The sequence below is a fragment of the Verruconis gallopava genome (genome assembly GCF_000836295.1).
Source record: "Verruconis gallopava strain CBS 43764 unplaced genomic scaffold supercont1.1, whole genome shotgun sequence".
In the NCBI taxonomy this organism is placed as follows: Eukaryota; Fungi; Ascomycota; class Dothideomycetes; order Venturiales; family Sympoventuriaceae; genus Verruconis; species Verruconis gallopava.
The window spans coordinates 876775-904525 of record NW_015622137.1 but is presented as its reverse complement, the minus strand read 5'-3'; the positions used below and the strand labels follow the sequence as shown (position 1 = coordinate 904525).

Below are 27751 nucleotides of genomic sequence, written 5' to 3'. Positions count from 1 at the left end.
CAGATGCAGCCTCGCAAGCTTCGAAAGCTTCATAGATCGAAAACAATCCACCTTTCACCTTGAAACAACACAAATCCTCAACTCACTCCTTGTGCGCGTCTCACACGTCTACTCCCCTTTCACTTGACCGCTTGCAACAACCCATCTCTTCAGCCATGGTTCGTGCCTAGTTCATGTGCGGCAAACAACCCCCCACTAACGCGTAACTCACAGTTTCGCCCCGACCTCTACGGCGAGGAAGATCCCATGGCCATGTACCAAGCGGCCATGATGCGGAGAGGACAGCCTCGTCGTTTTGACGAATACTTCAGATGCTACCCGATAGCCATGATGCCCGGCCCAGTATGGGATAAGCTAGCTGTTTCGAAATCAACGGCTGACTTGCAGACACTAGGAGCGGCCAGAAGCAAATACAGGCGGCAAGATCTTTCTACCTGCGAGCGCTCTCGATAAGCTTACACGTCTACACATCACATACCCTATGCTCTTTGAGCTCACGAACGGCTCCATGGAGAAATCCACACATGCAGGTGTTCTTGAATTCATTGCTGAAGAGGGCAAAGTCTATCTGCCTTACTGGCTTATGCAGACACTGCTCCTAGAGCCCGGAGACCTAGTACAGGTCAAGAGCACCGATCTTCCGTTGGGGAGCTTCATCAAGCTGCAGCCGCAGTCTCCAGACTTCCTCGAGATCTCCGACCCAAAGGCCGTCTTGGAAAACGCGTTCCGCAATTTTTCTTGTCTAACTACTGGCGACGTCTTTCAGTTTAGCTACAACGATCAGATATACAGCATAGCAGTAATAGAGACACGACCGGATAACCCGAAGAAAGGCATCTGCACATTAGAGACTGACCTTGAGGTCGACTTCGCCACACCCGTGGGCTATGAGGAACCGAAGAAGACCAGCGGCACCAGCACACCGCGTAGCGCTACAGGAAGCCTGGCTGCTCAACATGGCGTTCTACATTCACACGGAACTATGGCACAGGCGATCAACTATGCGGACATTGCTCCTACATCCACTCACGCCGCCGCAGGGGCGCGAGCTTTGTCTTCGAACTTCCAAGGCACAGGTCAGAAACTGGTCTCTAAGAAAGGGAGCAAGGCACCCACGCCAAAGCCTTCCACGCCAGTCGCGGGCGCGTCAGCAAACGCAAATCCAGTCGCACCTAGGCCGAGGAGAAATGGCCCCCAGCCGCTGAGACTACCGTACGGCAAGCTATTCTTTGGTTATGAGATCAAGCCGGTGAAGAAGAAGGACGGTGACCTGAGCGAGGACAAGGCGAAGGAGAGTGTTCACTTTCAAGGCCAAGGTCAAAGCTTGAGAAAGAAAAAGGGAGACAGTAAGCGGTGAGATGGCGTATTAGTGTACGATCGGGCACATATACTATGTAAAGGATTCGAAAGCATAGCGAACGGCGCATGGGAAATGGATCGATTGGAATGTCATAGACCATCCAAGATAGGCATTGCGACCTCAAGAACGATGATTTGATGATGTGCCACGTGCTGAATTGATCGGAACCCATTCTCAGAGCAGGGCAGCGTACGCATCGCGGATTAGAACGAAGGCGCATCGATCACAAGCCGCGTCAACGTGCGAATGGCTTGACGATTGTGCATTGCATGCATTCTGTGCAACAAAGGCCGACTATGTCTGTGGTTTCTCCAATGGACGAGTAGCTAGTCCTAAGTAGGCGCCGCATGTCCGCTTTGCGGCAATCGTGGTGAAGGGCCCGTGCACGGAGGAGCAACGTTCGCGTGGACAACCATCATCAAGGACGATCAAGCAAGAAGACAGCAATCGACAGCGAACTACTTCTGCCCATTAACCACCGCCTGCCGCCAGGTCCGAACACTCGACGCGCGCCGCTTGCATTGGCGAAGCCATACACCATCGTGTGTCTCCGCGCATTCGTACCTCCACACAGACGGGGCAACTCCAGCTCTCTGTCTGCTGCCACTACACCGTTTCCCCAGCCCTGTCACCTTCACGTCTGCACAACACCAGGAACACACTCATCTCGCGCGCCTATTCATAAAACCAACATACAAACTGATGACGAGATAAGCCAGTCTTCAAAACACCAGTTGCTGTTCGCCATCTCTGGCCTGGCTGCTGTGGCAGCATTGCCCCTTGCGCGCCATGAACAATGGAGGAGCCGTGGGAGACCATGGCGCAACGCCGGGCACCGAGTACACGTTGCAGGGTATCATGCGCTTCTTGCAGATGGAGTGGCACAACCACGAACGGGCGCGCAATGCCTGGGAGATTGAGCGCGAAGAACTCAAGCAGAAGGCCAGCAAAGATGAAGGCCAGCTCAACAAGCTAAGACGGCAGGTAGAGGCCTTGGAGAAGCACGTAAAAATGCTAGAGATGGCGTTGAAGGCCGAGCGCAAAAAATCCAAGGCGCTAGCTGCCGGTGACAAAGCTGCTGCTGCTGCTAGCAGTGGCAGTGAGGACGTGGCCTCCAATGACCTGAAGATTAAAACGGGCAAAGATGACGCATTGAACAGTAAAGCTGTGGAAAAACGTACGTGCGGTGTCTGTTTAAATCATTCTGGCAAAGATCATACTGACAGTTCATGCCATCTAGCCACGAATAAACCGCATAATTCGTTCTTGCAGACTGACGTTGGGTCAAAAGAGCTTGATCATGATGTCCAACTTGACAGATCACGCAAATACTTGTCAAAATGTGTGGAGGAAATCACATATCTGCTCTTGCCACCCTCGCATCCGCCCCCAATGAGAATGGAACAACAGCCAATGTCATATCCGCAAGAGCCTCAGGGCATGACTATGGAGGATGTCTTCCGCCAGAAGAGTGGGCAAGCGAATACAAGTTTCCTGCAGCATGGTCCGAGCCATCAACCACCTCCAGTTCCTTCTGCACCGGAGACAGCCAATCTTTCTCAGTCAACTCATCAACCCCTGCAGGCTGAAATGATGACACGGGAACTATCAGGCCATCATTCGAATTCATTGCTTTCCTCCCAGTTCAACTCCGCTAACACCCAGTCAAACTTCCAGCCAAATATTCAGGAGATGGAAAAAGCAGCTGAAGAATTTAGCAGCTTCACACACACGACATCGAAAGATGACGAACCCATTCTTACCAACAATAGACAAGGCATACCTGAGGGTCCGGATGGTTTCATCTTCGACGAGGCTCCTGAGGGGATCCCTGAAAGTGCGCCACCTCGACGACCTGATCAGGATCTGTTTCCAAGTGCTAGCAACATTCCGGTCAAATCGCCTCCACGGACGACGCTTGGCTCTCATCGAAGGAAAAGCTCTGGTTCGACGGGCATGGCAAGACGGCGAAGTCAGGAACAACATGAAGCAGCCGATTCCCTGACGAGAGCTGCTGCGAAGCAAGATCCTCATACGTTTAAAGTGAAGTTTGCGCTGCGGGGTCATCTTGATGTTGTGCGTTCTGTTATCTTCACCGGAGGCGGCAGCCCTTCTGAACCAGAGATTTGCACGGCTGGCGATGATGGTATGATAAAGAGATGGATTATACCAGCAAACTACGGGAACTACAACCAGCATGGGAACGGTAATGACCTCGATATTCAGAGCTACTTTACCCATAGAGGGCATGAAGGTGTGGTCACTTCACTTGCGGCGTGTCCTGCGTCAGCGACATTTTCAACTGGAGGTCGAGTTTCTGGCGACGGCTGGATCTTCTCTGGCGGCCAGGATGCCACTGTAAGAGTCTGGGAACGTGGACGGGTGGATCCCAAAGCCACACTTGAGGGCCACACTGATGCTGTTTGGGCTGTCTGTGTGCTGCCAGCAACTAGCGCATCTGTCTTTGGCCAGGACTGCAACAATTTCGGAGGGCCCGACAGAGTTCTTCTCGCCTCCGGCTCTGCCGATGGCACCATAAAGATTTGGGCCGTTAGCGCACCACCACAGCTCACATCGCCCTCGACGTCAGGCTCCAGACGAGGCGTTGGCGGCACACGTAGACACAGCGTCACGTCGGGAAGCAATTTTCCTTCGAGCCCACAGCCTAGCACGGCGACAAATACACCGTTCCACTACACTCTCGTGCACTCCATCGAGCGTCTTGGCCTTCCCAGTCCAACGTGCATCGCGCCATTAGCTCCTACCGGCGAGAATTTTGTAGTGTCTTTCACGGATGCCAAAGTGCTTATTTATGACACGCGCACCGGCGAAGAGATCATCGGTATGGCTAGTGACGAGACGTATGAAGGAACGCCGAAGACTGGCATTAATGCTATCGTTGCAACAAGCGTGGGCCTAACCGAAGGCCCTGAGGGCGCTAGAGGCATCGAGCATGGTGACGATAGCGTGGTGCATGCTGCAACAGGATCGAGTGAGCGAGGCGGCGTGGAAGGCGTCGTCGTCAGCGGGCATGAGGACCAGTTTATTCGGTTCTTCGATGCTAATTCTGGTATGTTGCAAGCCCAACGTCGACTTGCTTTCCTCCCAACGGAATGTTCTAACAAAACGAAAACAGGTCAATGCACATACTCGATGATCGCTCACGCCAGCGCTGTTTCTTCCCTGTCTTTGAGCAAAGATGGCCGCGAGGCTGTGTCGGCCGGTCATGATGCCAGCATTCGCTTCTGGGATCTAGAGAAGCGGGTATGTATGCAAGAGTTCACCAGCCATCGGATTATGCGCGGGGAAGGCGTGTGCAGCGTAGCGTGGAGCCAGGACGGTCGGCTCGTCGTATCGGCTGGAGGCGACGGCGTCGTCAAGGTGTTTGTGCGGTAAACGAGGACCTCTCAACCATTTCTTTGTGGAATGAATGCTGCTGCTCTTTTCTTCGAAGGAGCGGAGACAGTGATGCGATCCTATTCACAAAGGGGCATACGATCCAGTACCGCCAATGACCGTTCGCTCGTGTCGGCGAGCAGGCAATAGGAGACGCATAACGAATGTTTACGGAAGGAGTGACGGTTTGCCGTTATAGACCATTGATGTGTATATGTGTTTGTGTGTGTGTATGCGGCTCATTCCTCGCTTCTTTGGGTCTTGGAGCATGTCTGGAGAATGAACCTTTCTTCGGGTAGGCACAGGCATTGTGAGGGGCGTTTCTGTTCAATTCAAATAATACAGCATTGGTTTTTTTTTGGTTTGCAAACATTACGTGCTCATGTCATCGCAATCGACGGGAGGGAATCTCTTTATCCGTCATTCCGATATCCTGACGCAACAGAGTCCACGCTTGCCCACTCTGCTGCCAGGCAGCCTTTACGCATAAACTTACATACGCGCGTGTATTCAGAGAATGAAAGCGCGCGAACAAAGGAGCCCATGTAAGCGCCGATTGACGGCATCGCCCCATTCTTGGTTTTTTTTTTTTTTTTTTTTTTTTTTTTTTTTTTTTTTTTTTTTTTTTTTTTTTTTTTTTTTTTTTTTTTCCTCTTATGTCGTTCATCAACCACCTCTCCACACCCCATCGACCATTCGTCATGAGCGCCATTGTTTTAGGTCGACGTGGAAATCTTGCACAGCTCCCAAGGAGCCGCGCTCGGTGCGCAGCGCCGGCATGGTGTGCTCCCTACCTCCTCTCGAAAGCCAGTAGCGCACCATCTTCGCCCTCCGGTCGGCGTCGAGCCTCAGGTCGAAGTAGCGGCCGTCGCCGTCGATCAGGCACAACTGGCACACAAACTCGGCGACGTCCTTGTCGACGGGGTAGTCTGGGTGGCGCGGGTCGACGACGGCGCCGGTGGGCAGCCAGGCCGTGTCGCCGTTGAGCGTGCGGACGAGCAGGTTGTGGAAGTCGTACAGGCCGCGCCTGCGAAACGCGCTCGCGAGCCGGGACTCGTTGAGTTCGCACCGCCGCGCCGTCTCGAAGAAGGCCTCTTCCTCCGTCGGCTCGGCCTTGGCCGACCTCGTCAGCGACCGGCCCAGCATCGACAGCCGCGAGCTGCGACGCCGCTGCGACCCGTCGCCTTGCTCGTCGCGAGCCGCCGCCTCGCTCCCTTGCGACCCGTCGACTCTGATGATCGGAAGGCGGCTGGCGGGTCCAGCTTGTGTGTTTGGAGTGGAGGCGCGCTCGGCCTTGGCCGCCCTAGCCTGATCCCAATCTCTGGCCATGTTCTTGAGCATGTTCCATCGGAATTTCCGGGCTGTCGTCGCGTCGCCGTGCATGTGTGGAGGAATTATACTCGCCATTTCCTGTTTCTTCTGATTCCTCTTCTTCCCCTTCCTTCCTTTTCTGCTCGTTCGGTTGCTTCTGCCTCCAACTGATTTTCTTGAACCTTGAGTGGGTGTAGACAGGCCTTCAGGTTGGAGACGGACAGGGAGCGCAAACAGGTGCTTGTGTATTTTAGAGCATATTTTCAATCCGGAAAGCCGGGCCATCGTAGGCTGTAGACGTGTTCATGAGCTGCACAGCCTTGCACAATTGTCACCCAGGGCGGAGCATTCGCCCCAAGGCGTGAGAGGCCTCCAATTAAGGCCATATAAAGATGTTATTGCATCATGCTATGGCTGAGCTAGGCAAAAACCATATGATTTGCCACATATGTCGACCATCATCTTTCTCACTTGACCATAGTTCTCAAAATATGGTTGAGGTCATTGGAGGCACTATATTAAGTTAGTCGGTGAGTTATGATCACGTGATGGTTCCCTTCACTCAACTCCTCCCAGCCTATTACGGCGCGAATGCACAGTAGTAGGCAGCCTTGTGCTTAAATGACTTTGCTCAGTCTTCTGGGCGAGCAGCGCGACGGGAGCTGCGACGTATGCGTCCTGCCAAAGCGTGCATGTTGCACGATCCCGAAACAATCGTGATTGGCCATCCAATCAAGTTGACGACTTGAAGTTCGGAGGAAATCCAGCTCCAGATAGCCGTTTGCATATCCGAAAGCCAGATTTGCGTGGGACCAATCGTTTCCACCGAACATGCTTCGTGGATGGAGATCACTTTCCCAAACAATTAGAAAAGGAAGTGCCCAAGAATCACGTTACCTGCAATGCATGCAAGTGTTGTCACATCGGCGAACCAGTCCGTTGGGTTTCATCTTTAACGACGGCACAGGTTTCTCGTCCTGCGCTTTTCAGCTCCTTTTTTGGATGGGCGGCCTTCCGACGCGGGAGTGATCGGATAAGATTGGGGCGGACGGCAATCAAACGGTGGTCACCCGAAAGATTGACAAGAGGAGAAGGAATACAAAAGGGACCAGATGGGGAAAGGTAGGGATGGCAAATTTCTACAAATGATGTTGGGCAAGGTGCCACTTCCGCTGCCGTGCCGGTACACAGGTCTTTTGTGGATGACATGGGAGCAAAGACGCTTCCATATATGCCATGCCAACGGCGAAAAGGCCCGTCCTGTGGCTCTCCTATTGCCTCTCAACGGAGGGTCTACTCGCGGCTTGTACGAGTACTTGTAAAGATAAGGCGGCTTTTTGAGGGGGAAAGATATCTGCACCTGGAAGCGCGCTTGGCGACGGCAACTCTGAGATATGGTCGTCTCATCTCAGGTGCTGGACGGGTTTCCATTGTGTGGCCGTCGGACCGTTGCGTTGATGCAACCGCTTCTTTGTTGCTTCATGGCAGAAAGCGAAACACCAGCGACTGTCACAAGCAGAAATTTGTGGAACGTTTTCTGGAGGCACAAGAAAAGGCATAACACGGCAGTACTGAGAGAAACACCTGAGCTCGTCCTCTGATGCTTTTTCTCTTCGTTTTGTTCCCTTTGGATTGTCCAAGTACTTTGCACCGCACAGCAGCGTACTGCAAGCATTAGCGCGGCGGACAGTGCGTTGCTGAGGCGTGGGTAGCGAAATGTCAAGACGGCACGCCCGCTATGACCATCTCAACCAGAAATCTATGTGTGGAGAGCAGATGCTGCAGCAGTCCTGCACGTCGTGAAGATCGGGACGGCGCCGCGCTGTGCACATTATGGGGTGGTGATTGGGGACGCTCTGGGCTGCGTGTGCGCCAGCGTTTGCGCATGCAGTAAGACTCTCAGACAGGAGAGCGACAAAATAGTGAGGCGGCAGCACTCAAGCAATAATAATGGTGCAGAAACCTGGAGGAGCAGAATTTCTTATTCCCACCCAGCCTAGCTGGACGACGATGGAGCTCGTGTCAGCGAGCGGAAATTGGTCAAGCGGTGCCATCCGGTCTCGCGAATGAAGTCCACACGCCTCGTGAGCCTCTTGCTACTGGCGCCAAGCATAGTCTGAGAGGGCAAAGACCGACCAGGCTTCCGCTCAACCTCGAACACAAGAAGAAGCAAATTGCTGCACTGTCCGGGGGGTTTTTTTTCCTGTTTCCCGAAGAGAAGGAGACGTCGTCCAAGACCGTGCCGTGAACTCGGCGCGTGCAAGATCGTAAGGGCCAGGGGCAGTACGTACGATGTCCACGACGACACGACCGGGGGTGGGGGGGCTTGTGTGCTGATTATCATGATGGACGGCTTGATTGATTGTTTGATTGATTGAATTTCATCCTAGAGCGGTGCTGCACTGGGGGGAAGGCAGCCATGGGATCGTCCCAAGCTAGGTTTTTTTAGAGCCGACCGCGGTTCTCGAAGCTATGGAGAGACCGCGTATCGGCCCGCAGGTGTAGACCCCCTTTACTGGGTATTATTAAAGAATGCCAGTTGATTGAAAAGGGCCGTGGCGGCGCTCGCCATCCAACGGCAAACCAGATGGGTGGAGCAGAGGCGTCGTCAGGGCACGTTACTTCCGCCCGGGACATGTAAAAGAAGGGGAAAAAAAGAAAGGAAAGGAAAGGAAAGGAAAGGAAAGGAAAGGAAGTCGGCTGCTTAGGCTTGTTGGGCGGTGCTGAGGAGCCGGCAACAAAGCGGTTGGCGTAGCATCTGGAACAGCAAAGAGGCGAAGTGAGTGGGAGGCAGAAGCGGGCGACGCAGTTCAGCGTGGCAAAGGACGAATACAGTCCTCCATCTCATGTCCGTTTGCACGGGCAGATTATTGAGAGTGGATGCTCATGCAAAGGAGACATTTATAGACGGGCGAATGGTCATCTGCAAGAGGACAATTAAATGACGGAGCCAGGCTGAGGGCGAAAGGCCAGACGGTCGTCCGATTGGCACCGGCGGTGGTGGCGGGCGCAAACGCCCCCTTCAGTGGCTTTTCGCTCCAGCCAGCAGAGACGGGGGGCGCTGACCCACTGACTTTAGTAGGGGGACGGAGACGGAGACAGAGACGAGACGAGACGAGACGAGACGAAAAGAGAGCCGCGTTCGCGGATCTCCCGGCGTGATTGACAGGCAGCCAGGGACCACCGCCCTTCTTGCGACTGCGTGCGTGATGGTGTTGCTGCCGCGGTTCACACGACGAGGAGGACGAGCAAGGAGGAAGCGGAGAGCAGGAAGGGAACGCCAGGACGGTTGTCGTCGTTGTCGGTAGAAGGGCGCCGTTCGTCGCATCGGACGGTGTCTAGTCGACACCCGCGCACACACACTCGCACACGCACGCACGCACGCACGCACACGCACACGCAAACGCACAAGCACCCGCGATCTTGCTCTAAACTCCTCCTGTTCGCCTCTCGTCTTCCAATTGTCCATCTCCATCCTCATCGCCGTGGCTCCCACCCTAGCAGACCCCCATTTCGATGAGTGTGCTTCATTTTAAAGACGCCCGATCTTTCTAGCCTTCTGCTGCTCTTCCCTCTGCTCTCCTCCCTCTCGCTCTCCTCTCTCGACCCGCCTCTTCTCACCGCCCGCTCGTCCACTCTGCTCTGCTCCATTCGTCTCGCCTGACTTCCGGACGGGCAAGCATTCCGTCCTACGGCCAACCCAGCAATAATCTCCCCCAGAGCCACGCTACCCTGGAGGTGCCTCACCCCTTCAATATTCGACGACGGCCGTACGTGCATGTAATCCGTAACCACCGTCATCTCACGCAAAGGGACCGACGGAACACGGCCATAGACATCGCTGCTGCCCGCTAGTCTCTCTGCTGGACGCTTTGCTGTGTGTGTGTGCGTAGTTTTGCTCTGCGCCGTGCGATTGATTAGGTCAAGCGTGGACGCGGAAAACGTCCCAAGGGCCCCCCCCCCCGTCTGCCCTCGACTCTGCTTGCTTTGCTGGTCCTTACCTTAAAACCTAGCCACCCAAGCTTTTTTTTGAAGCTTCCGCTCTCTCTCCATCACCCACGAGCACCCTCTACTCGATCCCTCGCTCTCGCCCTCCTACAGGCGCGACGTGACACGCTCGCGCCTAGCACGCTTGTTGGACGGGCAAATAGAAAAAAACCCCTTCCCCCCCTTTTTCCCCCCGAGCCTGAAATCCTGCCTACCACGTCGCAGTACAGGGCTGCTTCTCTGCCATCACGCGCCATCTGCTTGGAAGACCAACCTCGAATGCGCCTCCAGGCCCTGCCGGCATAGCAACCAACACGACTCGACGCCCTTTTCTCCCCGACCTTGTCCTCCCTCAGCACGGTTCGAACAGTCTCCAGATATGAACAGTCATCCTCAGCACGAGAGCATGTACTTCGACAACCCACAGCGGTCGCCGGGCTCCCACCGCCACGCTTCCGCCACGCTCCATCGCCAGCCGTCCGGACGCTTCGACTCGTACGGAGGCTTGCCTTCCTCAACCAGCTTGTACGGGGCCGAGGACCTTGCTGCACAGCAGAACTTCATGCCCCGGTACTCCGACAGGATGGCCACGGCAACCCTGAATTCCAGTTTTCCCAGTGCCTACGACCCGTGGAACTCGTACAACCCCCAGCAGAACAACACCATAGCTGCTCACGGCATCGCGAACAGGATGAAGACTCTGGGCGGCAGAGGTCGGCCCAGCTTACCTGGAGTAAGATCTGTCCTGCTTGCAGCATTCCCAAACGCAGCAGAGGAAGACGTACTGACTTTTTGGTGATAGAATTGGATGGGTGGTCCGATGCCAGACATGGCGCCATTTCAAGGCATGGGCAGTGCCGGGATGTCTCATCAGCTGCGTGGCAGTGAAATCATCGGCCCAGACATGGACGAAGAGCTTATTCCCACTGCCATCGTCATTAAGAATATCCCGTTTGCTGTCAAGAAGGAGCAGCTCGTGCAGCTGATGACGGACATGGGGCTCCCGCTTCCCTATGCCTTCAACTATCACTTTGACAACGGCATCTTCAGGGGCCTTGCATTCGCGAATTTCACAACGGCCGAGGAGACGGCGGTCGTCATCGAGGCGTTGAACCACTACGAGCTTTGCGGACGCAAGCTCCGCGTCGAGTACAAGAAGATGCTGCCTCTCGCCGAACGTGAGCGTATCGAGCGGGAGAAGCGGGAGCGTCGTGGTCAGCTCCAGGAGCAGCATCAGCCGGTCGCACCTTCCCAGCTGCAGACGCAACCTTCGTTGAGCTCTCTCTCGTCCAACATCCCGGCGACCTCGCCCTCGCCGCTCTCAGCTCGCAACTCGAAGCCCGGCATGGACGCCTTCTCAGGCCAGACCTCTCAAGCCATGTCTCTGCCAACCTATGACCTGAACGATCCCCAGGTCCTTGAGTTCTACAACCAGCTTTTCATCTTCAAGAACGACACCTCCCGAGACACCATTACCTTTCCGCCCACTTTGTCTCCGCAGGACCGCAGAATCGTCCACACGTTGGCTCATCAGTTGGGCTTGGCTCACGTCTCAAAGGGAACCGGTGACCAGCGCGCCGTTCACATCTTCCGTGTTCACGAAGGCTCCAATATCAGCCCGCCAATCCCGCAGATGCCAACAAGCCATCCATCAGATAGCCAACGTCGTGCTCTGAATCGAGCAGCCACCACAGACTTCACTGATGTTCGTGGCGAAGGGTTTTACGGTGGGCTTGGGCGCCAGTCCTCAGGCTTGCTGGGGTTTCCCGATTCCCCGATCGGATTGACTGCCGCACATAACCTGCGTGCTGCAAAGTCCTACGCGGACCTGCGCTCTTACACACCGTCACCCGTTCCTTCGACCGCTAGCTTTCCGGCGACCATAGGCAACAATTTCGCGCGATTCGCGGACTATGCGCACACTACGTCTGCGGCGTCAAACCCCAACCTGTCCGCAACGGCTGCGTCGATGTCTAGTCGTGAGGAGAGCTTGTTGATCAACGGGATGAACAGCATGACTGTTGGCAGTGGCTTCGGTCCGAGCGGTAGTCCTCGCAGCATCCGCAGCGCCTGGGATCGCGAAACGCCAGGCCCCATTGGAGGACACAGATCCTTCAGCAGCGCAGTTCTCGACGAACAGAACCGTGACCGCAATCAGGCCGTCCCGTCGCGCCAGCCTCGAGGTCCGCTCCCAGAAAGAGGCACTGGTTTTGGCAGTCGGCGACAGAACGGGGGCCACAGCGGTCGCGGATCTGATGAACTGTCGTCGCAGTCCAACCTTGAGATCACTGTCGAATAAGCGAGCACATGCCTTGGCATCAAGGAGGTTGTCGCTCGCCAGGCTATGCCCATTCAAGGGAACTCATTCGCATCTTCACGAAGTTCACGAAGCATGAAGCCATGAAAGTAGAGACCGCAGGCTTTTAAGCCTGTTCTTATATCCAATGCATACCTGGGTATTATCAAAAGCATACGAAGGAGAAGGTATTTGGTTTATGGAACACAATTTCGCACCTCTCGACTTATATGCGTTGTATTATTGGTATTTACTGCTATTTTCTTGATATGATTCTCGCCTTTCGCGAGAGAGTTTTAACTAGCTTTTCCATCCTTGTTTTATGGGCTACTTCGTTTAAAGCTGGCCTTTTTCGCAAGCCTCTCTCCATTTATCTCCGGGACGCACTGGGCAAGGCGCAGGAACAGCAAGGGCATGTTGATGGCGAACGCCTCGAAGAAGTGGCGGCACAACCGTTTCTTCGAAGCGGAAGCAGTTGAACCCAACATCTCACGGCTCAATGACGAAGTTCCAATGACATAATACCACAAAGAGCTAGGTAGTCACTGCGGGCGACCGCGACGATATCCACGAACGACTCTTGTCACGACTCAAGTCTACGACTGTCTACGATTCAAACTAAACCCTCTCCCTAAGCATCTTCGTCGGTCCATCGATCGATCACAATCACCTCCATTTTGGCGAAGAGTAACGAACGTGTGCCACACATGATGATCTCTCTTCTTAGTTGCCAAAGAATGCATGGAACGGCCTGAGAAATAACACTACATGTTTTGCGGTTTACAACTCAAATCCCCTCGCAACTCTTCTCCGCCAACCCCGACAGCGCCACCACCTTACCTCCCCTCCACCGAGCGTATGTGGACGAACCAACAAAGAAGATATGGTCTGGCGCAATCGAATGCACGAATTTGAACTTTTACTTTGCTGGAACCTTTTCTTTCTCTTCTCCTCCTTTCGGAGACGAGAACAAGGTATATACGGTTCTTTGTATCTATGCGCTCATTCATGATAGTGGTTTACTTTGAGAAGGAAGAGCATATCTGTTTGCGTCGTCGATTTGTTTCTGCTGCTGTTGGCTTTTGTAATTGCGAGTACTTGCTTTTTTTTCAACCTTCATCTCTACCACCTGTTGTCCTTCTGCCCACCTTTATTTTCAACGTTAAAGCGCTGTTACTGGAGCAAAAAGAAGTCTTTGTAATATCGGGTTGTGCGTATGGGATACATATAGTACATGGGCGGCGAGAAGGGCGGTCTCGCTTTATGGGATGGAATTTCAATCCTTCGTAATTCAACTTAGGCATTCGTTCGACTTCCTGCTGGTCTTTGACGTGCGTTCCGTGCCCTCCTCTCTTCATCCACATCTCTCGTTGACGTTCAGCCGGCAAGCTCGACTTGGTAGATCAAAGACAAAAGACTTGACGGAAAGTGGCTCCTCTCAGTAGAAGAATGGTTTATTGCACAAAGTAAGTGTCTCGGATGCTTTGTAATCTGTACAGGTACAAGTGAAACCGGGTATGCTGTCGTATGCATGTATTGGTATCTCCTCGCGCGTATTTCAAAAAGATTTGTTCTCCATGTCCCCTGCCCAGCAGGCTCCCAAGTAAGCTGTTTCCCAAATCTAAATGCGGACCATAGACCGCGAAAGGAGATGCCTGCTCAGGCGCCAATCTTCGTCCGGAGGTAGACCTCTAGCGCGCTCACGCCGCTGCCATTGCTTCCCGCGCTGTCTCGTCTGGTGTCTATGCTGGACGGCACCGTCGAAGCGTACGCGTGGACTGCAGAAGCCGCGCCGGCGTGCTCCTCGCTAACCTTGCGCAACTCCGTGCCGTACGCTCTGGGCCACGTTCCCGACAGCGTCAGCGGCGCTCTCGACGCCGGCGTGCGCTCGGCCTGCTCCTTCAGCACCCCGCAGGGGCACCGGTTCAGCGTGCCGGACGTCTTCAGCACGGCCAGCAGCGCGGCCTCGAGCAGCCTGTTCTCGCGCTCCAAGGCCTCCACGCGCGCCTCGAGCCGCGCCTCCCTGCTGTGCGACGTGTGCGAGCTGCACACGCTCGTGCGCGTGCCGCCCGCCAGGTTCGCCGTCGCCGTCACGGCCTGCGGCGTGAGCGGCGTCGAGTGGTGACGTCCGTGCAGGCGTGCGCCGACCCCGCCGGACGTCGGCGTCAGCGTGCTCCGCGCAGTCGACTTGGTCGGGATACCGGGTGCCTGCGGCGACGAGCTCGCCCTCGGCTGCGGCGCCACCTTCGCGTCCGGGCTACCGTCGCTCGATGCGCCCGGCCCGTCGTCGGCGCGGACCGCCGTCGTGTTCTCTAGGATCGAGCTGTCTCGCAGCACCAGACGTGCCGGCTTGCGCGTCGGTCGGTTCCGCGGTTGCGGCGCCTGCTCCGCCACCACCATCGTCTTGGTCTGCTGATTTTGGTGTCGCAACGTCGCCCTGGCCGCCTCGTCGTTGTCGCATGCGCTCTCAACGAGCGCCTGATCTCGGCTCGACCCTACTTCTTCGTTCTGTGTCAAGTCCTTCACCAGCCCGTCGATGTTTCTGTAGGCTAGCTGCAGCTCTTTGATCTTTCTGGCTCGTGCCGCAGCCTCTCGGCTGCGATGAGCCTGCGTGGCTGCCGAAGGCGACGGTTCGGTCTCCGGTTCGGTTGTTACAACATCATCGCTACCTGGACTTCGAGGTCCTTGGTCAGCGAGTACATCCGTCCATCTTCGATCAAATTTCTCCTTTTCCTCAGCTGATATTGCCTCTGGACGAACACCGAATATCTTGCTCTCGTCCGTATTTATGCTCTTCTTTAGCGGCGGCATCTCTGTCGCCTCAGTGCTCTTATTTTCCTCATAGACGCACAAATGTAGAGCTCCTGGATTCGGACTTCCTGGATCCGATGGGGGGTTGCTATTGAGCGCAGCGTTTGCTATTGCGCCATTCGAATATGGTGCCGTCGCATGTCCGTCGATGATGGACAGCCCAAATCCCCCTTCAGGTGGTCGCTTTACGGATCGCGCTTCTGTTGAACAGCTTACAGGCGTCTTCGGACGACTGGGTGGCAATGACTCTGCGCATTCATGTGCATGCATGCCATCGATACCAGGTGGTTTGACGCTCAGATCCTCACCATGCGGTCGAGTCTCCAATGAGCAGGAGATCCACGTATCAAGCGCGTCACTACTAACGACTTCAGTTTGCTCCGTGTTCGGGTTACAGAAGCTGTCATGTATGGATCAGTCTAGCCCAGGCGCCACCAATTTTTTTTTTAATTCGCAGCATTTGACCTACAGTCGAGGTGAATAGGCTTGTCCAAGATCAAGCAAGTCCGGGTGTGGCAGGATCTGGAGATACTTGTGACCTAGACTAGCGTTAGCGTCATTGACTCGAGCTAAAGTAGAACATTTTCGCGAACCTCGAGCTGTCACTTTCTGCTCTACGCCCTCCGGAGGCACAAAAATGGTAGAGCTTTGTCTCACAGCTGCAGGCGCCTCCTGATCTGGACTCTCTTTCTTTTTCTTGAAGATGCCTCGACTTTTTTTACGGCCAGGCTTCTTGGCGCTCTCCTTTGCTGTCTCGCTCGCCGATTTTGTTGGTCCCGTGTGTCTCAGGAAGTACGCCATGTCGAAGGTAGCACCGGCTCTTGTGTTCGAGAAGGCTCGCTTGCTGCTCATCAAAGAGTCCTGGGACTGAGGCATCGCCTCGCGGAAAGTGCGGGCTTCCGAGGCCTCCATGATCGTAGGGACGAGCGAACGGTCACGCGTTGGCTGGCGCGTGTTTGCAGTCCACGAGTGCCGCCTAGTTATATGCTGGGGCGGCGATAATCCAGGAGGTGATTTTAGGCTCGGGCTCTTGCGAAGTAGGTTCGGCTCCTTGCGGCTGTCTGGTTCAGGAGCGCTCGTGGTGAGCACTGTAGCCGTTGCCATGGCGGGCTGACCTTCGGACAGTAGGTCCGGTTGCTTCTTGCCAATCGCCGAAAGCTGAATCGCCGCAACAAATCAGAGACGAGTTCTCTCGAGGGCCACGCTCAAAGTCGTGAATTCCGTGGCCCAGGTTGGTGCGATGGAGGCGTTAAGCAACAGTAAACTGCATGGACTTGTGCGACGGCTAAAGACCAGATTGAAGTTTAGCACCGTTACACTTTTCGGACTGTCGTGTGTGTCAAGGGAAACAGAAACCAAGGCGGAGGAGGCATCCGTGGTCCATCAGTAGCGCAGAAGAGGACAGTATCAGAGGAAAGAAAAGTCAGAATGAAGGGTGGTGTTACAGAGAAAAAAAAAACAAAATTGAATTACGAAGACGTTGACCTCCTCGCTACATCATGCTGATTGACTCAGCAGGGTGCAATTGACAACATATATACAAGCACTTAAGTGAAGACAGGCGCCGGGACATCGGCTGAGACCTGTCGGGAACTGGTTGGTGAAGAGTGGCTTGTAGCACGGTAGTCGTCAGAAAAAAAGAAAGGGAGGAATCGCTTGCGATGATGGCGCTAAGATAGTCAACAGCATGGCCTGCTCGAATTACACGAGTCGAAGTCAATCGAAATTTGCTCGAGCATGTCGGGCTTCTGGATCGTGAACGACTGCTTAGCTTATTTTGCTCAGGCTCAGCCATTCCGGGTCAAGACACGCAATCACGAAGCACTGCACAGCAGTCAGTCTGCCGCCGGCTCTGAGGACAAAGCTCACGGCCAAGACATCAAGGCTGGATGCGTACTCCGTACCAACGATCCAAAACAAAGGTTGCAGCCCATGGGTTTTCGCCCTGCATGTGCAGGGGCTTGTGCCTCGCTCAGATTTGATGGCCCCCCCAGGCATCCCGAGCTGGATCCAAACAAGTGGCGGCCTTACGTGTGGTCGTCACATCACTTAACAATCACACCAGGCAAGCGGCGGTGTTGAGCTGTCTACGACATGAGGCGAACCGGACTGGCGTCGACCGAGAACATGGCATAAGGCTGGCCCGGAGACGTCAATTGCACCATAACGGTCCCACGTTGTGCAACGTGAATCACTTTGCCAAAGAGCCGAAGTTTGCGACAAGCCTCTTAGATCACAAAAAAGACTATCCCTGCCAATCACTTTCCACGCGAAGGGTGATTGTGCTTTTTTCTCTACGTGCCTGGTGAAGTTCTTGCCATGTTCAACTAGTCTGCCCTCCTTGTGGATTGTCCATCAAGGAGCTTTCAAGGGGATTGTCACTTTCTACTCTAATCAGAACTCCTAAAATGCAGACAAAACTCCTTGTGCTATGCCGATGGAAGTCCATGGATGCGTCAGACCACGCCAGGAGAACAACTCGTGTTTTTTGCTCTGGCCATTATTGTGATGAGCCTTCCTGTCCGTGCTCACTTTTTCTTCGGTCGCTTGCTGTCGAGCAGGGGATTGGCCTGTGGCTTTTTTCGCTTGACAGGCATCTGACCCGAAGGTCTGGGTACTAGGAAGCCCGGAGCAGCTCCGGACGAAGCCCTGGAGGGCGGTCCTGGTGCAGATATGTGATTGGTCTGCTGCTGCTTGCCCATCTGGTGTCCGTCGTTCAACTCCTTCTTGATGTAGCTCTCCGACGTTACCGATGACTTATTGTCCTCGCTATCGGACGATAAGGCAACCTTCACGTCCAAATCGCTGGCTTCCTCTTTCACACGCCGCGAGAACTCTGTCTTGATGCGATCCTTGCCGGGGACAGTGGGGAATGACTTAGAGTTGACAGATGCAGAGCTGATGGAAGAACGCCGCGAAGCGTCTGATGAGTTGACACCCGAGTATCCGCCCATTTTGACGTCTCCGTCGTCACAAGTGAGTGAAGATATCGGCGTTTGAATCGGGCGGTACGAACCCGCAGCGGTGATCGACTGGCCTAGGTCGATGTCTTTCGCAGGTGATATCCTCTGTCTCGCCTGTGCATCTTCGATCATCGCTCTCCAATCTTTGCCATTCACAAGCGATCGCGTGTTGCCCAACACCCACAGAGAACATTTTGCGCGTGTAAGACCGACGTTCATACGGCGATAGTCATTCAAGAAACCGATGCTTCCCTCGGAGGCACGTACACAAGAGAAAATGATGATCTCGCACTCACGGCCCTGGAAGGCATCTGTAGTATTGAATTCGATCGTGTCCACGATGCCTTTTCCATACTCCTCTTGGAATCGCTGCTTGAGTGCGTTGAACTGTGCTTTGTACGGTGTGATGATTCCGATCTTGCCCCTGAAATCATAAGTCGAACAAGTTGCTAGAAGCTTTTCGTACAAACGCATCGCAGCATCAATCTCCATTCTGTTTGTCAAAGATGAGCCACGTGGTCCGGACGACTGCTGGCCCTGAACATCGAAGAAACGATACGGACCAAGGATTGGATCCTTGTGCCAGGGTTTCGCCCGTAGCTTCGCCATTTCCGGACCATCGAGCAGCCTGCTGTCGTAGAAGCACTTGCTTGGGAACAAGCTGATTTCCGGATGCATACGATACTGCGTGTCCAGAAGATGGACATCCTCGGGCGAGTTGTTCTGCATGCGTACGAACAAACTCTGTTCGTACTGGAAGTTGAGCTTGGCGTCCATGAATGTGGTTGGTGGCAACTGCTTGGGATCTCCGACAAGGATGCATTTCGAACATCCATACTTGAGCGGAATAAGTGCCTGTAACTCAGTACATTGTGCGGCTTCATCGACGATGACCGTTTCAAACTCCAGACTGAGATTTTGGAACCTTTCATGACCGCTAGCGCTGAGGGTCGCGCAGAGAATGTGTGCTTCGTCCAAGATTTGCTGCTCAATTCGTTTTTTCTCAAGATCGTTCTGACGGACGGTGTTCTGTTCCTTGTCTTTCGCTTGATCAATCAAGAGCGACAATTCCTTCTTCCGACGTCTATACATGTTGATCTCCTCTTCAATCGCACTTGCGTTCGCGCCTTTACCTGCAGCTGAATCACGTTTATCGTAAGCTTCATTTAGTTTCCGCGAAACATCTTGATGCTCGTCCATCAGCTTCTTCGTCTCCATCCGTTGATTCTCCGAAAAGCCAGCTGCCTTGTTCAGCCTTGCAGTGACCAGCTCCTCCAACGTGACCTCCAAAACCTGGGGATTAATCTTCTCACTGCGACCAAGTCGCACTACGTTGATCTTCTTTTCTTGTCCGGAAGATAATTTAATACCTTCCTTGAAACGCAAAACAAGTTCGTCAACAGCGGCGTTACTTGGAGCGCAGACGAGCAGCTTTTTGCTTGTGGTTCGCACAGGGGCAGCACCATTTGCCATGCCAGGACGAGTAACCGCCGTGCTTCGATCCTTGAGCGCATCCGTCAAAAGAGCGCCAACAGTAGCAATGATGGTCTTTGTCTTGCCGGAACCAGGTGGGCTTGGTAACCAGGTTAGCCAGAATCCATGAAGATAAAAGTAAGCGTCTGCACTAACCCTTGAATGAGGGTGAAGGCATCATTATCCAAAGCACTCTTTACAGCCTTCGCCTGGGCCTGATTTAACTTGTAATTGTCCATTAATGGTTTCAACGCAGTCTCCCCATACGTTAGCAGCCGCGACGGAGTTGCCTGCAAAATGTAATCGCAAAGATCATAATACTGCAAACCCATCAAGGCGCCGTACTCTCTCTCAACAGTTATGAGAGAATCAACCTTCATTGCCCAAACGGTAACCCCCCCATTGATCGAGCTCATAAATTTGTTACCAGGGACTACGCGATACAGCACTTCGACGTGTGCTTTCTTTCTGGTCACCTTATGAATTCTGCTTAGGCAGGAAGGCGAGTCGGGGGAGCCTGTAGGATCTCGAGCTTTGGAAAGCAAAACGAGATCTCCCTCCGAAACCTCGAGTCGCTCTTGTTCTGGCGCGCGCGGTATGCTACAACTGACCTCCACAAAGGCATCTACCAACGCGCGACTGATGATCTTGATCTCGTACGGGCGATTCTGCGCCTCCTGATCCTTGTCGTTGCAAATTTTACGCCATGTTTCGAGCACCAAGAGTGGCTGGAAGATATTTTTGTACATGCTTGGATCCTGCAGGCTCTCAGGCACCCTTTGATACGCATCCGCACGCGAGTTTGGTGGATAGTAGCCGTTGTGGAAGTAGTCCCAGCTCAAAATCTCTTGATGGAGTTTTGACAGGTCAGGAGCAAGACGAGCGCGCATGTCCTTAGCAGATCTCACAACCTTACGAACCTTAACAGGCCCTTTTGAAAGCAGCTTTGCAGCATCCGCCTCAGACATTGCGTTGGCTGGTTTTGCGGTTTTCCTCTTCGGGCCAAAAAGCTCGCGATCAAGATCATTCTCGTCATCATCATCAGAATCCGATGAATCCGAGCTCGACTCGTCCGAGTCTACCATTACTCCTTCACCTTTTACACTATGATCCTTCGCTAGAACACCCACACTATTGAGCGCCGATCCGGGACCTGGAATACTGCCTCTCGCCGCGGCAGCAAGTGCGGCCTTCTTCTTGCGTGCTTCTTCTTCCTCGAGTCTTCGCTTGCGGATGAATTCGCTTTGATCAATAACATTCTTTCTAGCCGGAGGAATTGCCTGCTTCTTAGTTATCGGTAATTTCTTCTCCCTTTGTTCCTTGAGTTGCTTGAAGCGCTCAGCCGCCTTGGTCGCATCTGTAATGACCTTCCTCTGTGCAGCCTCAAGATCAGAGTCAAGGTCGATCGCATCGTCTTTGGTTCGGCCGGAGGTAGCCCAAGCGTTCAGCGAAGTCTGCTTCACGACCTTCTTTTTCTCCTCTACAACCCGCTGAGCGATGCGGCGATCGGAGTATTTGTCAATCGCTTCTCTAAGCTGAGCAAGCTGCAGCTCCTTAAGGTTCGTTCTGATCTTTTTGGCTGCGACATCTTCAATATAGTCTAGCGATGCTTCAGTGGCGTCAACCTTGCTTTTGCTAAGCCGAGCCAATAAGCTGGTGACCAGAGTCAAAATCTTCTCGATGAGAAATTCATCCCGTAACCGTAGCCACCGCACCATGGTGTTCATAGAATCCCTAGGATGTTGGAGAAGATCCTTAGCTTGCTCTCGGTTCTGCTGCTCGTCCTCGTAATCATCTCGAATAGCATTGAGGAAGACACTGTAGTGATCAAAAAGGGTATCGGCAAACTGCATGGTGTCCCGGCAAAAGTCCATCATAAATTGCTTGTCATGACCTTGCGTGCCCCAGCCTTCCATATTCTGGAATATGGTCGTCAAGACAGACCATAACGCTTTCCAAAATGCCTTAACAGCGTCACACTCCTGCTCAACCAAATCTTTCATGCGCAGAATGCCATTTGAAGGATTGCATAGTACATCTACGACATCATTACATAACTTGATCATGCCTGGCATCGGCGTGAAGATGACCTTGCCACAGATGTCGGTCATTGAGACGGTGAAAGCCTTCAGAAAGGTATAGAAAGCGTTGTCCAAGGTATATGCAATAGCGTCGTCACGGCCCGTCTTCTCGCTCATCGCCTTGAGAATCTCCACGGCGCCTTGACGTACGTTTACGTCGGAAGAAAAGAGAATGTGTACGATGCCCTGTGCCGTTTCCTCGGTCTTGAAGAGTCCCGCAAGCTGGAAAGTTGGAAAGTCTGACACCCTCCCAAGAAAGTTGGACAGCTGGGAGCATTTAGCATCGAAGGCGGCGGCAAATTGCTTGGGATCATCAGCAACTCGCGGCGAAAACTTCGGACTGAACTTTTCAAGTCCAACTAGCTCGCGAGCCCCTATGAGGACTCTCGTAGCTAGTGCCTGGTCGCTCGAGCTAATGCCATTTGTTAAGCGATTCCAAAATTCGTCCGAACGCTTAGGCGCAGTGTGTCCGCGCGGCTTATGAAACTGTACAGCTTTACGATCCTGGACAAGAGTCAAACAATCAAGGGCGACGGCGCTCTCAATTATGCTCAAGGCAGCAGCAGCATCTTCACTGGGTTTCGCTCCATTCTTGATGCCTCGGGTGTATTGTAGAATCAAAGGCAAATATTCATTGACCTGCTCAAGCATCTCGGCGGCCACCGCAGAGCCCACATACGCCTCAAAGCTGGGTGGCCTGATCATCCCTTGAAGTGTCTGCTGGATGACGTGCAGTGCCAAAGTGAAGCAGTACGATCTTGCTTCGCTAGCAAGCTGATCGTTCTCGCTCCGGGACACGAATTCTCGAGCAAGTGCACCACAAGCTGCGACAGGATTGCCCTTGATGGTAGCCATAAATGGACGGATCCACGAGAATACGTTTTCTAAAGGAGGATAGCCCTGTGTATCGGGTCGCACGAGGATCTCGTGCAAAGCAGGGCTTCGGAAGCATTGCTCGATGATAGCCTTTGGAGGAATAGATCGAAGTGTGTCCCAGAACGCCTCAGGAGACTTCTCTATCAGCTCCTTCCAAGTCGAGACAAGATACGCGAAGGTCTCCACATTGATCTCTTTGAGCGAGAATTGGTCGAGACACATTCGATGAATGTTAGCTTCCATGGGGCGGAGTGAATTCATCACGAGCTCGCCGGTCAATTTGGGAACAACGATGCTAACGCCACGCCAGAAGGCTGGAAGAAAGCCCACTTCAAGGGCCGACATTTGCACACGTCGTAGGGCGAGCTCCAAAGGTTTGCGGATCATATATGTGAATTCGTGCTCGGTCGGTGGCCTGCTCAGCTTATTCCAGGCATATCGGGCCCATTCCAACCGCTCCATGTTATCACTGAAGACGAAATACGTGAACGCTGGAAGGTACGTGGGCAAGCGCAGCTTCTTGGTTGTCTGCACAAGGCGGAATGGCTCGTCGAAGGTCTCCTGCATGAGCTGTTCGTTACGCAGGTATGGTTCGCAATTCATGGCCTCAAACAAAGCGTAAAGGCCCTCAGGGTCCAGGCTGCCAACTCTTCTCTTTTCGGGAGCCAAGTGCAACAATTGTCGCTCCGCATGTTGGAGGCCCTTCCTGATGCGCTCCACATTGATGCCATCGAACCTTTCCATGAACGCAGCCACCTCTTCGGCATGATATTCAGCCATAAGTATCTCGCCCAGCTCAGACCGAGCCGCGTGATACGTTCGAACACACACATCGCACGTCTGCATTAGATGCTCCAGGCCGTTCCGGACATAGTCCTGCAGAGGGACTGCTTCCTCGCCGTCGAATGCGAAGATCTGGACCGCGCTCAACACCGTCCGCTTTCTCTTCGATGCTGCCTCTGCCTTCTCTCGTCGTTCATTTCGCTTATCCTGATTCTCCATCTGGAGCTCGTTCTGGGTGAAGTCCTCATCGTAGCAGCGGTCTACTTCGTCATCAGTGCTTCGAGAGCAGAACCAATGCAAGCCCTGAGGAAGGGCCTTTAACTCGTTGATAGCGGCAATGGTGACGTCCGCCATCCTTCTTCCTCCAGCAAGCGCTCAAAACTGCCGAGTACGCTACCTCATCTCTCGAAAGACACTCGGGAGAGATTTGATCGTGAGCTAAAAGACGGCAAGCTTTTTTGAGATCTGTAGGAGAAACGGCGTCAACCGCCTTTGAGATTGTCAGCTTCCAATCCACAAATCGTGAAACCCCTTAGGGCAACATAGCGAGTTTGCGAGCGAGACGGAGGGTTCCACGGGCGGGGAGTGCAATTAAAGTAAGGAGAGTCAAAGGCACAGAATTTCACTCCGTGATGAAGCGCGTCAAAAGATCCGTCGTCGCGCTGGAAACACCCTTGACCACTTACAGCCCCGATCCGGTTAGCACGGTGAACCGCAAGGCCACATCTGAGCTTGTCTACTCTTCCCGCAACCCTTACATCCTAACCTTCTCTGAATCGACCGATTCATTTTTTTTATTACTGTCCTTCACAAGTCCTGACGACCCAAGAAGAGGATCGTGGCAAAAATCCGCAACCCAACCCAGCAGATTCGGAAGAGAAGTACACAACCCTCAGATCTCCGGCGATAGCAACAGACTTCGTCACCTTTTGCGCTCATCATACAGGCAAGTTTTATTTGTACAACGGCACCAAAATTGACTCAAATGCTTCATTGTGAGGACATGATGCTGCCAAGCAAGACGGTGATAATGCTAAGTCGGCACCGTTGACTTGGAAGTCAAACCCAACTTCCACACCCCGTGCTGCATCCGCTGCCGTGATCTTTCGGGCTTTCCCTAGTTCAGGTAATCACTATAAATCCAGTTGCTTACTTGCCGCATTTTCTCCTAAAAAAAAAAAGAGTCAAAATTTGTCAAGTTAAGTTTCGGCTTTCTCGAACCTCTTAGCTGCCTAAGGTAGATATCTGTTACAATGTAACGTCAAAGTGAAAAGTCTACATCCCCTGTTCTCCTCGAAGGCAAGAATTACCATAAGACAAGCCATTTACATATACGAAGTTACGGGAGGCCCTTTGAGACGCGTGCACACAGGATAATGAACGCACAATCAAATGTGGAAACGGCATTAAACAGCTATAGCATTCGTATTCAACAGGGGTATCTACAGGACACAACAGGATTAAGCAAAATGCTCAGTTCATCCACGTATCTCGGGTGGTGCGACTACGGAACTCGCTCTTCTCACCTCGACTTCCGCATCACGATGGCGCATGTCCTGACCCCTGTACGCCTTCTTGCCTCGCAAGAACCAATCGCCAGCGACGATAATGCAGACGACCGCATAGACAAGTGACACGTAGTTCATGTTGCTGGTCTGGACGGGCATCGTGTAGGGCAGCGAATACATGACCAGCGTGAACACCGTCCAAGTAAGCAGTAAAATATTAGCCACAAGACCGAGCTTACCCAGCCAGAAAGGACCATGTTTGATGTTTTCGCGTCCACGGATCAAGAGGCAAAGCACGGGTACCGAGTAAGAGACGTAAAGAAGCACAATGCATGCCGTTGCCATACTGCACCGAGGTTAGCACCTGTACCCTTGTCGCCGGGCTAAGAAAACTTCACCTGTTAAAAGCAGTGTACGAAGCCAGATACAGGCAGCCCACAACAGCAACCAAAAAGCAGCTGATCACGTGAGCATTGAGCGGGACGTCCAACCCTGTGTGGACCTGAGAAAGCCATTTGGAGCCCGGAATACCGCGATCACGAGCAAACGACCAGCACAGTCTCGACTGCCAGGTGTGCGATGCAATCAAACAACCGAGCCCAGTGCATATGATCAAGCTTTCGAGCAGGATAGCGCCGGCGACGCTGTTGAGCGCACGGTGATACAGCTCCAGGATGGGCACCAGAGTGGCCGTGTTGACGATTTCCTGGAAGTCGCCCACAATGCTGAAAAACATGGACACCGAGTAGAACCAGGACGTCGTGAATCCGATAGCGACGGTGCCCAAAATGGCGATAGGGATGACCCGCTCCGGCTTATGCACCTCCTCCGCTAAGTGCGTGGCGCAGTCGAGGCACGCAAAGGCCCAGTTAGCATTGACAAGGCCGACGATGTAAGCTATGGCGGAAGAGTTCCAGCCCGTGTTGTTGATGAACGTAGCAAAGACGAACTTGGCGTTCTGGTGCGTCTCGGCCGTGGCAGGGACCGTGATCAGGATGATCAGGAAGGACACGAGCGACACGTACAGCGTCGTCTGCGCAATCTTAGGGAGCGTCTTCCCCCAGCAGTTGAAGAGAAAGCAGAACAGATTGACGAGCTGGTACGTGACAAAGACCATCCAAGGTTTGATCTCGCTGCTGAATATTAGCCGCACGCATGACCTTGCGAGCCCCGGGTTGACGCTCAAAAGGGTTACAAATCAAAAGGACGTGGCTCACAGATCCGGATGGCTCAGCTGATAACAACCCGTCAGCGCAGAGCCCATGGCAAGCGCCACGGAGGCACTGGTGAATATGCTTCCCGCCCATGCAAACCAACCGGTCGTGTACGAGGCAACCTGCGCCCACTCTTCGCTCGCCAGCTCCGAGGCCCAGAAATACTGGCCGCCGGCGTTGGGCAACGCGCTCGCCAGCTCTGCCAGCGAGATGCCTACACACGTCGAGACCAGAGCAACGATGATGATTCCATACACGAGCAGGACGGGCCCGCCAGAGTTGATACCCGCCACGAGGGCCGCCGAGACACCGAACCACGAGTTGGTCAACGAGAAGCCCACGCCGAGGACGGACCAGACGCTGAAGCGGTTGCGCGACATGGACTGTGAGTAGCCCATCGCAGCGAGCTGGAGGGCGTCGTTACCGGACACCAGAACGGGACTGCTGCTTCCATCTTTGATCGAGGCACCCGCATCCGCTGCTGACGAAGCCGCCAACAGGTCATCCGTGGACATCTTTTTCTGGTGCTTCTCCGGATCAGCAGTCATTTCGACGAGGTGGAGGACAGAAAGAGGGAGGCAGAAGGAGAATGAGCAGAGAGCGAAGTCAAGGCAGAGCAGCAACAGATATCGACGGTAGAAATGACGACAAAAAGCGGCAACAGAGCGAGCCACAAGGCGGGTCCTCTATTGTCTCTCTTAATCTCTTTCTTTCAAGCTGACACACGAGCAGCTCTTGTTATCTTCGCCTCACACAGACGTGAATCCACAAGCAGACACCGCTCGAGCGTCGGATCTATATATACACATATAGGTGCACGCGTACACACACGTATATACCGAACCGGAAAGCAAATCCTTTCATGAAGGGGAAGGGAAGGGAAGGGAAGGGGGGAGGGGCCCAAGAAGATGGAGCAAAGAGCGCAAACAGAGGAGAGGTCCCGACGTGACGATCTCTCGAACAAATTAATACCGCACCTTTTCACTCCCCCCGAAGGCCTTATCATGGTCTCCGTGCTGCCTCAGCTTCCTCAAGCGTACAAGTCTCGCATGGACAGCAGCACCAGCGCCGGCATCAAGGTGGCGAAGGCGAGTGGGGAGGGCCCGCCCGATTGCTCTCGGCGCGTCTTGGAAAAAGCCCGTCTGACGTAGCAGACACGAGAGGACGGACAAGAGCTTTTAAGAAGGGGGGACCCGGGTGACGAAATGGGGAAAGAAAAAAAAATTCTCGGCGGGTACAAGAGATGTTTCCTGGGCGTGAGGGGAGGGCGGGCTTGGGACGACGTACGAGGCATTGATTAAGCTTGTCCGTTGATTGGGGGCGGGCCCGCTCCTGGCCGCCGAGACTTTGTACGTATACGGCAGCCACAGTCGATGGAAACCAGCGAAAAGAATGGAGGAAAAAAAAAACAACTAACACAAAACAAATTAAAAAAAAAATAAAAATAAAAAGATGCACAACCGCGTCATACCGAGACACGGACGCTTTGCCATGCTGGGTCGAGTGCAAGGCTGAGCTTCGCTGCTGAGTAACGTGGTCAGCCTTGTGTCACGTACTTTGTCAGGCAAGGTGCAGCGGGTCGTGACGAGGGCGCAAGGCCGCTCGCCTTTTTGTACAACAGTCACAAAGGCGAATTTGAAATCTCTGCCAGTGACATTCTGTGTTAGATCCGCAAGTGACCGCAAGGCTTCG

The 27751-nt window shown here is 53.7% G+C and overlaps 8 protein-coding genes across 9 annotated transcripts; 4 read left to right on the top strand and 4 right to left on the bottom strand.

Annotated features, from left to right (window-relative positions):
• The first annotated feature begins 14 nt into the window (after positions 1 to 14).
• Positions 15 to 1512, top strand: PV09_00336 (uncharacterized protein). The gene is made up of 3 exons (XM_016353068.1): positions 15 to 158; positions 214 to 342; positions 395 to 1512. The coding sequence occupies exons 1-3, from the start codon at positions 156 to 158 to the stop codon at positions 1355 to 1357; spliced, it is 1095 nt and encodes a 364-aa protein (XP_016219325.1). The 5' UTR covers positions 15 to 155; the 3' UTR covers positions 1358 to 1512.
• Positions 1513 to 1782: 270 nt separating this feature from the next.
• PV09_00335 (uncharacterized protein) lies at positions 1783 to 5126 on the top strand. Its single transcript, XM_016353067.1, has 3 exons — positions 1783 to 2537; positions 2601 to 4430; positions 4497 to 5126. Exons 1-3 carry the CDS (start codon positions 2150 to 2152, stop codon positions 4754 to 4756), a joined length of 2478 nt encoding a protein of 825 aa, XP_016219324.1. The 5' UTR covers positions 1783 to 2149; the 3' UTR covers positions 4757 to 5126.
• A 281-nt stretch (positions 5127 to 5407) lies between these two features.
• PV09_00334 (uncharacterized protein) lies at positions 5408 to 6163 on the bottom strand (the record flags this gene model as incomplete). The annotated part of the gene is made up of 1 exon (XM_016353066.1): positions 5408 to 6163. The coding sequence occupies one exon, from the start codon at positions 6161 to 6163 to the stop codon at positions 5456 to 5458; it is 708 nt and encodes a 235-aa protein (XP_016219323.1). The 3' UTR covers positions 5408 to 5455.
• Positions 6164 to 9443: 3280 nt separating this feature from the next.
• PV09_00333 (uncharacterized protein) lies at positions 9444 to 13662 on the top strand. The gene is made up of 2 exons (XM_016353065.1): positions 9444 to 10787; positions 10857 to 13662. Exons 1-2 carry the CDS (start codon positions 10434 to 10436, stop codon positions 12351 to 12353), a joined length of 1851 nt encoding a protein of 616 aa, XP_016219322.1. The 5' UTR covers positions 9444 to 10433; the 3' UTR covers positions 12354 to 13662.
• PV09_00332 (uncharacterized protein) lies at positions 13308 to 16265 on the bottom strand (the record flags this gene model as incomplete). The annotated part of the gene is made up of 3 exons (XM_016353064.1): positions 13308 to 15561; positions 15631 to 15700; positions 15755 to 16265. 3 exons carry the CDS (start codon positions 16263 to 16265, stop codon positions 14010 to 14012), a joined length of 2133 nt encoding a protein of 710 aa, XP_016219321.1. The 3' UTR covers positions 13308 to 14009.
• On the top strand, positions 15773 to 17412 carry PV09_00331 (uncharacterized protein). Its single transcript, XM_016353063.1, has 2 exons — positions 15773 to 16198; positions 16290 to 17412. Exon 2 carries the CDS (start codon positions 16899 to 16901, stop codon positions 17241 to 17243), a length of 345 nt encoding a protein of 114 aa, XP_016219320.1. The 5' UTR covers positions 15773 to 16198; positions 16290 to 16898; the 3' UTR covers positions 17244 to 17412.
• Positions 17340 to 23969, bottom strand: PV09_00330 (uncharacterized protein). Its single transcript, XM_016353062.1, has 2 exons — positions 19754 to 23969; positions 17340 to 19697 (listed from the first exon to the last, which is right to left on the bottom strand). Exons 1-2 carry the CDS (start codon positions 23689 to 23691, stop codon positions 17690 to 17692), a joined length of 5946 nt encoding a protein of 1981 aa, XP_016219319.1. The 5' UTR covers positions 23692 to 23969; the 3' UTR covers positions 17340 to 17689.
• A 769-nt stretch (positions 23970 to 24738) lies between these two features.
• Positions 24739 to 27311, bottom strand: PV09_00329. Of its 2 annotated transcripts, XM_016353061.1 has the most exons (4): positions 27037 to 27311; positions 26063 to 26586; positions 25244 to 25978; positions 24739 to 25191 (listed from the first exon to the last, which is right to left on the bottom strand). In XM_016353061.1, the coding sequence occupies exons 2-4, from the start codon at positions 26572 to 26574 to the stop codon at positions 24816 to 24818; spliced, it is 1623 nt and encodes a 540-aa protein (XP_016219318.1). In that variant the 5' UTR covers positions 26575 to 26586; positions 27037 to 27311; the 3' UTR covers positions 24739 to 24815. The 2 variants fall into 2 exon arrangements, with proteins under 2 accessions (XP_016219318.1, XP_016219317.1); XM_016353060.1 differs by lacking the exon at positions 27037 to 27311 and having other exon boundaries at positions 26063 to 26615.
• Between the last annotated feature and the right edge of the window lie 440 nt (positions 27312 to 27751).